This window comes from Protobothrops mucrosquamatus, unplaced genomic scaffold (genome assembly GCF_001527695.2).
Source record: "Protobothrops mucrosquamatus isolate PMUCROS unplaced genomic scaffold, P.Mucros_1.0 scaffold4860, whole genome shotgun sequence".
Classification (NCBI taxonomy): Eukaryota; Metazoa; Chordata; class Lepidosauria; order Squamata; family Viperidae; genus Protobothrops; species Protobothrops mucrosquamatus.
In genome coordinates this window covers 6005-16295 of record NW_015390748.1, presented here as the reverse complement: position 1 = coordinate 16295, position 10291 = coordinate 6005, and the positions used below count along the sequence as shown (strand labels likewise).

At 51.5% G+C, this 10291-nt stretch overlaps 2 protein-coding genes across 2 annotated transcripts in view; both read right to left on the bottom strand.

Moving 5' to 3' along the window:
- Positions 1-475: 475 nt before the first annotated feature.
- On the bottom strand, positions 476-8073 carry LOC107299389 (probable ATP-dependent RNA helicase DHX34). The gene is made up of 11 exons (XM_029286764.1): positions 7899-8073; positions 7368-7567; positions 6862-6963; positions 6388-6627; positions 4464-4637; positions 4105-4210; positions 2002-2108; positions 1645-1920; positions 1290-1469; positions 1025-1166; positions 476-890 (listed from the first exon to the last, which is right to left on the bottom strand). The coding sequence occupies exons 1-11, from the start codon at positions 8071-8073 to the stop codon at positions 748-750; spliced, it is 1845 nt and encodes a 614-aa protein (XP_029142597.1). The 3' UTR covers positions 476-747.
- Positions 8074-8404: 331 nt separating this feature from the next.
- Positions 8405-10291, bottom strand: part of LOC114923604 (probable ATP-dependent RNA helicase DHX34) — a 6803-nt gene continuing 4916 nt past the window's right edge. The window contains exons 7-8 of the mRNA XM_029286765.1: positions 8732-8949; positions 8405-8425 (exon numbers count right to left, since the gene is read on the bottom strand). Coding sequence (XP_029142598.1) covers positions 8405-8425; positions 8732-8949 — 239 coding nt within the window. The remainder of the gene's footprint in view (positions 8426-8731; positions 8950-10291) is intronic.

The window sequence follows — 10291 nt, the reverse complement described above, 5'->3', positions numbered from 1 at the left end:
GATTAGGAGATTGGAGGCTAAAACATATAAGGAACGGTTGCTGAAATTGGGTACGTCTAATTTAAGAGAAGGACGAGGGGGGACATGATAGCAGTGTTCCAATATCTCAGGGGCTGCCACAAAGAAGAGGGAGTCAAGCTATTCTCCAAAGTGCCTGAAGGCAGGACAAGAAGCAACGGATGGAAACTAATCAACCTAGAACTAAGGAGAAACTTCCTGACAGTTAGAACAATTAACCAGTGGAACAACCTGCCTCCAGAAGTGGTGAATGCTCCAACACTGGAAGTTTTTAAGAAGAGACTGGACAGCCATTTGTCTGAAATGGTATAGGGTTACCTGCCTGAGCAGGGGGTTGGACTAGATGACTTTCAAGGTCCCTTCCAACATCATCATCATCATTATTATCATCATCATTATCACCATCATCATTATTATTATTAAAACATCCTAATAACCCGAGCTTAAAATTAGCATATTTTATTTTAGCAGAATGGTTAAAGATATCCTGGTTAATGACCGCAACAAAATAAGTAATGCCTCACATTTACAATATGCCCACATCAATTCAAGGTTTTTGCAGCAACGCCAGACATGCCCCATAGTGACTCATACTGCCCCCTGATCGTGTCAAACAGTTTGTTGGGGAGCAGCCAGCCTCCCCTTCCCCTGGGCTCATCCTCCGAACCACAGCCAGTTCCAGGGAGCGATCCAACTGTCAGAAGCAGCCAAGGGTCCCCCGGGCCCTTTTCACAGGCACCCCTGATGCTGATTCCGATGTTTCAGGATTTCTGTGGGTGTGAGGTGCAGGCTCTCCTGGCAGACGGCACAGTGGTAGAATTGCTGCAGGGCAGAGGGGCCAAAGGCAGCCACTGCTGCGCCCCCTCTGGGCCCTGGGGGAGTAGAGAAGGCACAATGAGAGGGACCCCAGTGCTCCAGCTCTGAAGATGAGCTCTTGCCCCTCTCCTTCCCAAAACCCAGGACAGCCCGCTGAAAATGCAGCTCCGAAAGGACTTGCCTTCAAGACCGGGCTCCCTGTCCTGAGGGTCAGGAGACTGGCAGGCCTCTTCATGGGCCATACGCTCCAGAGGAGTGAAGGGCATGTAGAGGCCGCATCGTGGGCAAGACCAAAAGCTGCGCAGACAGTCACTGTACAGATCTCCCTCATCCTGTGGGGGCATAAGGAGAAAGTACACAAGGCCGGTGGGCTGCTGCCCCCTCCCACAGCCAGGAATGAGAAACATCCCCAAACCCAGGAATTCTTCCTTCACCGCATCCCTTCCTGGACTCACTGCCAGACAATTAAATGTCAAGAAGTCGCCAATCCTGTAGCCACCTTTCACCTCGTGGGGCACCAGCTGCACCCCCTGGAAGAAGCTGGGCAGCCCTTCAGCCTCCTTAGGTGCCATCTGAGGGCCTCCATACAGGTGCTGCTGCTCCAGAGGTGTCATTCGTCGGAGGCTGTACTGGACCTAGAGGCACATCCAGAGATGCTCAGAGCAGCATCAGAGAGGCCAAGCCCCTGCTCCTGACTGGCAGGGAGGTTCCTCCTCCACCCCTTAACCCAGCAGCCACAACCCCTCCCCAGACAACCGCCTACCAGGCTTGGCCAGCCTCCGCCTTTCTCCCCATGGCATAGCCACGCACCTCTGTCTTCAGGAAGCTCGACAGTTCATGTGTGAGTTGGCGCACCTCTGGGACGCTGGGTGGTGCCTCTGCCTCTTCCTCCCCCCCAGCCGGGTCTGCCAATCTTTCCAGACACCTGTCCAGCACTTTGTCCCAAGAGGCCCGGAGGCGCAGGGCAGTGTCGAGCATCTGCACAGCCGTCTCTGCCACGGGGACTTGGAGCTCAAGCCAGGAGTCAGCCACAATGCGTGTGCAGTGGGCGTTGGTGTCAAGAGAGTGAGCCAAAAGTAGCAACACCTGGGGAGGAAAGCAGCTGTTTCAGGAGGGAGAAAACCCAAAGGGCAGAGCAAGACACACAGTCTGCCAGAGCTCACTCACCTGCAGTGCCGGCAGGCGGAGGCAATTCACCAGGTAGGGCTTGTGGGTCTCCAGCAGTGAGACGAAGGACAGGATTTGGGGGGGACTGGTCATCCTCTCCTTGGCATCTGTGGGCAGGAAGGCCATGCCCTCAGGTTCCTCCAAAAGCCCATCCTTCCTAAGCTCCAGAATAGTCTTACTCTCGGCTTTGGGCCAGACTAGCTCGCCCTTTATTGCCCTCCAGCTGAACCAGCCACGAAGGGAGAGGAAAGCCTGTTTGCCGCTTCTTGCAACGCTCCTCTTCTTGGATGCTTCAGTGCAACCTGTACCTGACCCAGGACGGCCAACTGCCCCGCAGGGAGGCTGACCCAGGGGGCAAGGGGCAAGGTCAACACAGGTGCAGAAGAAAGCCAGACCCAAAGGTCTCTTATGCCTTATTTTTAATTGGGATGACATAATAAATCTCCCACAATACAAACAGGAATTGTCAATTGTGAATTGCGTTGACAGGAGGAGTTGCTAGTTCTAAAAAATGTTATCTAAGGTTTTCCTACATTTCAAATCTGGTTGACTTGTTTTTTCTTTCCCCAGTCCACTCAGCCAACCCATTTCAAGAAGTCACTCTGTCATTCAAACTGTTGCAGAGGAACGGACCATTAAATCTGATTATAAGATTTATAAATAAGCAGCAACAGAAGCTTCAGATGGATAAGGCTCATTTTCCTCCCATATTTCCTCTTTTCCAGTGAAATCACGCGAAGTATTAGTACTGCTTTATAAAACCATAGTAAGACCATGTTGTGGAAAAACCCACGACAAGACAAGAGACAGCAACACAAGGACAATAATTCTTACTTTAGGATTCAGAGGTTTAATTTGCTAATAATTTGGAACAAACATAATAACATGGCACTCATGACTTAAATCAATAACCCATTGCAATGAGGACCAAATGGCAATAGCAGATTCAAATAGAACAGCTATAAACCAATGGCCCCGAATCAGACTTAAGCCAACATTTTTATACTTTCCTTTTACTGACCACCCACTCATAATTCTTCCTTGCAATGACAGTTCCCATCTGAAACTTCTACGCATCTGCTACTTGCACTTCCCCTTTTCCCACGGGTAAAATACGTATATTCCAAATATATATATAGAATTACATACATTGCATTTTATATTGCACAAGAGCTCAGCAGATTACAAATAGCACATTCTTATTGTGAAATTACATAAAGTTCAAGTTAAAGCATTAAATCATTAATATGGAACCTATTCTATGTTTATTCATTCCTATCCTATGAAATGAGAAGGGGCAACATTTCTTGTTTCCCACAACCACATCTGGAATACTGCAGCCAATTTTGGTCACCATATCACAAAAAAGATGTTGAGAGTTTGGAAAAAATTCAGAGAAGAGCAACTAAGATGATCAAAGGCCTGGAGACTAAAACATACGAAGAACGGCTGCGGGACTTGGGTTTGGCTAAAGAAAAGAAGAAATGGGGGAGACATGATAGCAGTTTCCAGTATTTGAGGGGCTGCCACAAAGAAGAGGGGGTCACGTTATTCACCAGAGCACCAGAGGGCAGGACAAGAAACAATGGTTGGAAACTGACCAAAGAGAGAAGCAACCTGGAATTAAGGAGAAACTTCCTGACAGTAAGAACCATCAACCAGTGGAACAGAAGTTGCCTTCAGAAATCGTGGGTGCTCCATCACTGGAGATTTTTTTAAAAAGGCTAGACAGTCACTTGTCTATGATGGTATAGGTTCTCCTGCTTGAGCAGGGGGCTGGACTAGAAGACCTCCAAGGTCCCTTCCAGCTCTGCTCTATTTCTATTATTTCTATTTCTATTCTAATTCTTATTCTATTCTATTCACTCCTCCTGCCAAATAATCCTGAAATGGAAACCTGGGTTTTCCTTCCTCTTCCCACACCGTCATAACTTTATTTCACAGCCAGGCTGGAAACATGATTTCCAGCACAGAAAACCTTGAAACAATACCAGAAAAACTAGAAAGCCGGAAAAAAGCTCCCGACTCTCTCAGGTGGCCAAGATCTCTCTCGAGGCCACCGGGAGTGGAGATTCTCCTGGGGCTGAAGGAATTCCTCCTTACCTGGGTCCCTGCCAGCCTTGGAGTCTGAATGCAGCAGCTCTGGGGCATCCGCAAAAACACTGGTCGGGTGCAGGACAAGGCCGGCTTTCTCTCTCGTGTGGAAGATCTGGAGAGCACACAAGAATGGCTTCATGGGGTCTTTTAACGGTTTATATATTGTATTCTTTTGTTTTGTGCTTAACAGCTGGAAGCCACCCAGATCACGTGCAGGTGAGATAGGTGGCTATGCAGACTGAAGCAATAAATAAATAACCACCAACCTCTTGAAAGCCTGGGAAGACCTTCCCCCTGCCATGCCGGGCCTGACTCCAGCCCCCTTTGACCCTCAGTCCGATAGAGTGGCCAGTAGGGACACTTGCCTGTTCCGAATCCTTGCGGCTCTCGTTGAAGGGGTCAGGGACAGCCAGTTGAGGATAAAGGCCCTGGGCCAGCGCCAGCTGCAGCAGAGACAGCTGGCTAGCTGAGAGCCCATGGGCTTCACTGGCAGCTGCTTGCAGCTCCTCCATATCGTGCCGCAGCTGGAAATTCACATCCTGCGAGGCGACAGCAACACAACCAGCCGCCTGCAGACCCAGACAGACTGACCCAGACATGCACCCCCTCTCCCTTCCAGCCTGGAGCCCTGGTGTCCGTAGGAAAGACCTCACCCCCAAAGTGCTTCAGGGGGGCCCTCCAGAAGGCCCGGGCCCAAAGCCCCCAATCCATCCTCCCCATGTTGCAAACATCCTCCTGTGGATGAGGCAGGAAGCCTCCCTGTGCTTCCCAAAGGGACCGGGGCCATGGCGTCAGCCCTTTCGGGGGCCGACGCACCACGGCCTGCCTGAGAGTGCCAGCGGCTGCCATGGAAGCGGCCACTGAAAACAGGGCGAGGGAGAAGGGGCCGCAGCGTCCCTAGAGAAAGCGCCAGTATTTGGTGGACGTGCAAAAAGCGGGAAAGTTCTGGATTCAAGTCCAAGCCCCGATTCAGTTTAGGAACTGATGAAGGAGTTCTTCTTTTGGAACTCAGAGACTAACAGTGGAACTTGGCTCTCCGCAGCGAGGTCCTTGCATGCACCGGTGGAAAGATTGGGCATCCCAAGCAATGCAATGCTGTGGGGCCTTCCCAGCCAATGGGGGAAGTTGGATTCACTTAATAACCATGTGATTTATTCAACAACTGTGGCAAAAAAGATCATAAAATCAGGCACGACTCGCTTAACAACCGCGTTGCTCAGCAATGGAAATTCTAGTCCCAATTGTGGCCATTAAGTCCGCTAGTCGCTGCTGCCTATAGGGGCGCTGCTCACCCGTTTCAGTGCCAAAGCCAGCGCCATCATCCGATGGCCAGCATGACGTGGTGGAGTGCTGTGACCTTCCCACTAAAGTGGCACCTATTTATCTACCCGCATTTGCCTTCTTTCGTGCTCCTGCTGGCTGGGCAGGAGCTGGAGCGACTGACGGGAGCTCATCCCTTCGTGTGGCCCTTAGGTCTTGAACCTGGGCTGCCAGCTCTCCAGCTGACTAGCCCAGCGTCTCAACCACTGAGCCATCCTGCCGCCCCTGTAACCACAGAGTGAGTGGTAAGTTTATAACTGTACGCATAATTGCTATGAAGATCAGAAATTACCTCTCTGTATGTTTTTTTTCTTTCTTGATTTTTGGCTTTCTCTTTGATCTCTTTCTTTTTCTTCTCTTCTTCTTTGTATTAGTTTGTATTAGTTACCTTCCTTTCTAAAAACCTTTAAGTGTGTGTGTGTGTGTGTGTGTGTGTGTGTGTGTGTGTTCACGAAAGTAAGACCTACCCCGAAAATAAACCCTAGCTTGATTTTTGGGGATGGGTCTAAGACTTACTCCCAAAATAACCCCTAGTTTTTAGGCGAGGCACATGCCTAAAAATCAAGCTAGGGTGGGCATGGGGGTGGGTGGGGTGGAGCTGCCCCATGTGGCCCTTACCCACTTACCATTGCAGTCTGCCTCTCCTCACCAGCCCATTTCTCCTGCAGCATTTCCCGGCCTGCATTTCACAGTCAGAGGCCTTTCTGTAAGGCCTCTGCAGCCGGCTACAGAGGCCTTCTGGAAAGGCCTCTGACTGCGAAATGCAGGTCGGAGCTCCATTCTCAGCTGCAGAATGAAGCTGCTCCTTCGGCCGCAAAAGAAGGGGGATGGCTGGGCAGGGCTGTCAGTGCCGCCACGGCAAGGTGAGTGGAAAAGACACTCCCCAAAAGACAGAGAGAGGCAGAGAGAAAGAGAGAGATGCTAAAGAGAAACTGCAAGTCAGCTGACCCCTACTCTCACTCGTCCCACCTGGATGTCTGGGCAGGAACTGCCCTTCTCCTCTTCCCCAGATAAACCGGACCCTCCTCCTTCCTGCTGGTCCTCCTCCTCCTCCTGCAGCCGCAATAGCTTCCGCCGGCGCCCGCCCCTTTGCTCATGCTCCCGCTTTAGTCTGCGCAGCTCTTGATGTTCCCGCCGCCGCCTCTGTCGGGCGTAGGTGGTGCAAGGCTGAGTAGGAGGGCCCAGCAGCTGGTGGTCTCGCAGCAATTCCTGGCAGAGCAACGGAAAGGAAAGGATAGCCCACCCTTGCTCAAGGCTAGGGAAGCCCCTTCCAGCCCACCTTCTCTTCTCTCCACAAATGGTGCCCTTGTGAGCGAGACAAAGAACAGCCCGACTCTTCCACATCACCACCACCAACACACCGGGAGCTTCCTACCACCAGGCGCCCAGCTTCGTTTGCCTAGCGGCCCTCCTCACTCCCGGCCCTTCTGAATTGACACCAACCTGAAATTGGCGCCGCAGATTGGCTGCCTCGTAGAGCCGATGCTCCTCCAGGCCCCGACGCCGGCACCACCGCTGGGATCCTCGACGATTGGCCGCTTTCTCCTGCCAGCCAGACATAAGAGAAGCCCAGTTCGCATGTCTCAGAGGGAAAGCAAGGCCCAGCTCCGTACCCCAAGTAAAGGGCACACGTGCCAACAAGACCTTCCTGTCCCCTTGCCTGGAGCAGGAATGGAGCTTGGCTGGAAAGATGCCGCCTCAAATGGGGAGTCAGTATCCAGTGAGCCGAGCACCCTCCTTCCGAGAGAGCCGAAAGAGCAAAGGGGAAGGCTCAGGGAACCCAGAGAAAACACCTTGCACAAGGGCCCTGGGCTGGAAAAGGACCCTGCAGGGAGAGCCTCCTGCCTGGCAGTCCTCTGGCTCTCGAGGAAGATGTAGTCCAGGAAGGGAAGGATCGGCAGGCCGAGCTCTTCATGCTGCATCTGTGGCATTTTCTGTGCCCTGCCTACCTGGACCCAGGCGTTGAAGATGTTCAGAAGGGTCAGGGGGTCTCCCAGTAGGCTCCTCAGGCTTCGCCGGGCCGCCAGGCAGTCCAGGCTGCTGCGCCCACCGGCCCTGTTCAGGAAGGGAGAGGGCACACTGAGGACAGCGGCAATGGTGAGCGTCGGGGCAGCCAGATCCAGGAGCGTCCCCAACACCAGCATCTTCCCTGCAGAGTAAGAGATCACATGAGGCAGCAGGCAGGGCCCATCCAGGCAGCCACTCTTGCCGGCCACAACTTCCAGCTGCCTTCCTCTGCGTGGGGGGGGGCAGGAAGGCCCCCCCTCAGGCTTTCCAACAAAGTTCAGCACAATGCCCACCCCACAGAATTCAAGGTGATCCCTGCATGGAGCTGTCAGTTCCAGGAAGACACATCGGGCAGATTGTGAGATGACGAGGAGTCTGGAAGCAGCCCAGGAAACTGCATGCTGCACCCCTCAAGTGGCCAGAAGGAGGAGAAGCCTTCATCCGCGGGGATACCAGCTGCACCCATCACTCACCAATCACCACATCAACTGGCAGCTGAGCCAGGAGAGTCCCAATGGGCGTCAGGGCCTCTGCTGAGTCCAGGGCACCCTGATGCTTTAGGTAGCCCAGGGCTGCCTCCAGGCTGGCCTGAGGGGGCGGCTCCAGGAAAGGGAACGCTCGGGGATCGCCTAGGCCCATACTCTTCATCTGGGAACAGAGGCAGAACAAGGGTGGCTTCATTTCAGCAAGCAAGTCAGTGGTGACCCCAAAAGAGCCAGACTCTCCTGCTCTTCTTGGGCCCAAACTCGTCTCTGCTGCTCTCCTGCCTGTCCTTCCCACCTGCAAAGGGATGGGGGGAGTTTCTTCTTAAGGCCAGGGGAAGACTGGCAAATCCATAGGTTTGTTAAAGAAGACCCAGAGGGACCAGACAGGCACTTGGAACACATTTCTGTGGCCCAGAACTAGGCCAACTGGACTCGGGTCTCCAGAGCCCAGACAAGAAACAGCTTTTCTCTTCAACTACTGTCTATCCACACACCTACCCCACCCCATCCCCATTCTAGGAGTGGAACAGGGGGCCTCTCACAAAGCAGGTTCCCACCCTGAACAAGAGGGAGGTGGTGGTGGTTCTTCTCTGAAGACCTCCGCTTCCCCAGCAATGGGGAGCAGTGGGGCAGTTGGGCATCAGCCAGCACTCTGTATCGGGATGCCAAACCCTCCCTGAGCATTATAGATCCACACAGCTTGCAGCCCTTCCCTTTGAGCAGTTACTGGGCAGTTTGGGGCATCTGGAGGAAGCAGCAGTCTTCCTCGTGACTCCCCCAGCACACAGCCTTGAATCGCAATCGCCATGGAGCAAGCCTACCTGTAAAATCAGGGCATCCAGTGCCACCCGCTGGATCTCTGGCACTGGATAAGGGGCAAAATTGTCATAGTCTGATTCAGCATAGAGGCGGTAGCAGACTCCGGGCCCAGTCCGGCCTGCCCGGCCCTTGCGTTGCTCAGCACTGGCTCGGCTGATCCAGAACTCCTGGAGGCGATGTAGCTTGGCCTTGGAGTCATAGCTCAGCTCTTTCACCTTTCCTAAAAAGAAGTGGGGGGGGGGGGACCATGAGGAAAAGAGATACACAAAACTTTGGAGATATCAAAGCAGGTGTCCCAAGAATGGGGTTGGGACATCAGCAGCAAAGCCCAGAGCTCAATCAAAGGAGGGAAATCCCAGCATAGTCTTCTTTTGGCTTCTAACGGTCATCACCAGACAGGCCGCTCAGTGAGATGAGCCCTACCCTCGGATCTGNAACCTGTACCTGACCCAGGACGGCCAACTGCCCCGCAGGGAGGCTGACCCAGGGGGCAAGGGGCAAGGTCAACACAGGTGCAGAAGAAAGCCAGACCCAAAGGTCTCTTATGCCTTATTTTTAATTGGGATGACATAATAAATCTCCCACAATACAAACAGGAATTGTCAATTGTGAATTGCGTTGACAGGAGGAGTTGTTAGTTCTAAAAAATGTTATCTAAGGTTTTCCTACATTTCAAATCTGGTTGACTTGTTTTTTCTTTCCCCAGTCCACTCAGCCAACCCATTTCAAGAAGTCACTCTGTCATTCAAACTGTTGCAGAGGGACGGACCATTAAATCTGATTATAAGATTTATAAATAAGCAGCAACAGAAGCTTCAGATGGATAAGGCTCATTTTCCTCCCATATTTCCTCTTTTCCAGTGAAATCACGCGAAGTATTAGTATTGCTTTATAAAACCATAGTAAGACCATGTTGTGGAAAAACCCAGGACAAGACAAGAGACAGCAACACAAGGACAATAATTCTTACTTTAGGATTCAGAGGTTTAATTTGCTAATAATTTGGAACAAACATAATAACATGGCACTCATGACTTAAATCAATAACCCATTGCAATGAGGACCAAATGGCAATAGCAGATTCAAATAGAACAGCTATAAACCAATGGCCCCGAATCAGACTTAAGCCAACATTTTTATACTTTCCTTTTACTGATCACCCACTCATAATTCTTCCTTGCAATGACAGTTCCCATCTGAAACTTCTACGCATCTGCTATTTGCACTTCCCCTTTTCCCACGGGTAAAATACGTATATTCCAAATATATATATAGAATTACATACATTGCATTTTATATTGCACAGAGCTCAGCAGATTACAAATAGCACATTCTTATTGTGAAATTACATAAAGTTCAAGTTAAAGCAACGGGTGGAAACTAATCAAGGAGAGAAGCAATCTAGAACTAAGGAGAAACTTCCTGACAGTGAGAACAATTAACCAGTGGAACAACCTGCCTCCAGAAGCGGTGAATGCTCCAACACTGGAAGTTTTTAAGAAGAGACTGGACAGCCATTTGTCCGAAATGGTATAGGGTTTCCTGCCTGAGCAGGGGGTTGG

Excerpts from the sequence above, each read along its gene's own strand:
- LOC107299389 (XM_029286764.1), bottom strand. The coding sequence starts at position 8,073 with ATGAAGAGTATGGGCCTAGGCGATCCCCGAGCGTTCCCTTTCCTGGAG. Across the intron at positions 4,638-6,387 it reads GTTCCTGCCCAGACATCCAG|GATGTGAATTTCCAGCTGCG; the intron begins GTGGGACGAGTG and ends GTCGCCTCGCAG. Across the intron at positions 2,109-4,104 it reads CAAGGCTGGCAGGGACCCAG|ATGCCAAGGAGAGGATGACC; the intron begins GTAAGGAGGAAT and ends TCCTGCCCACAG.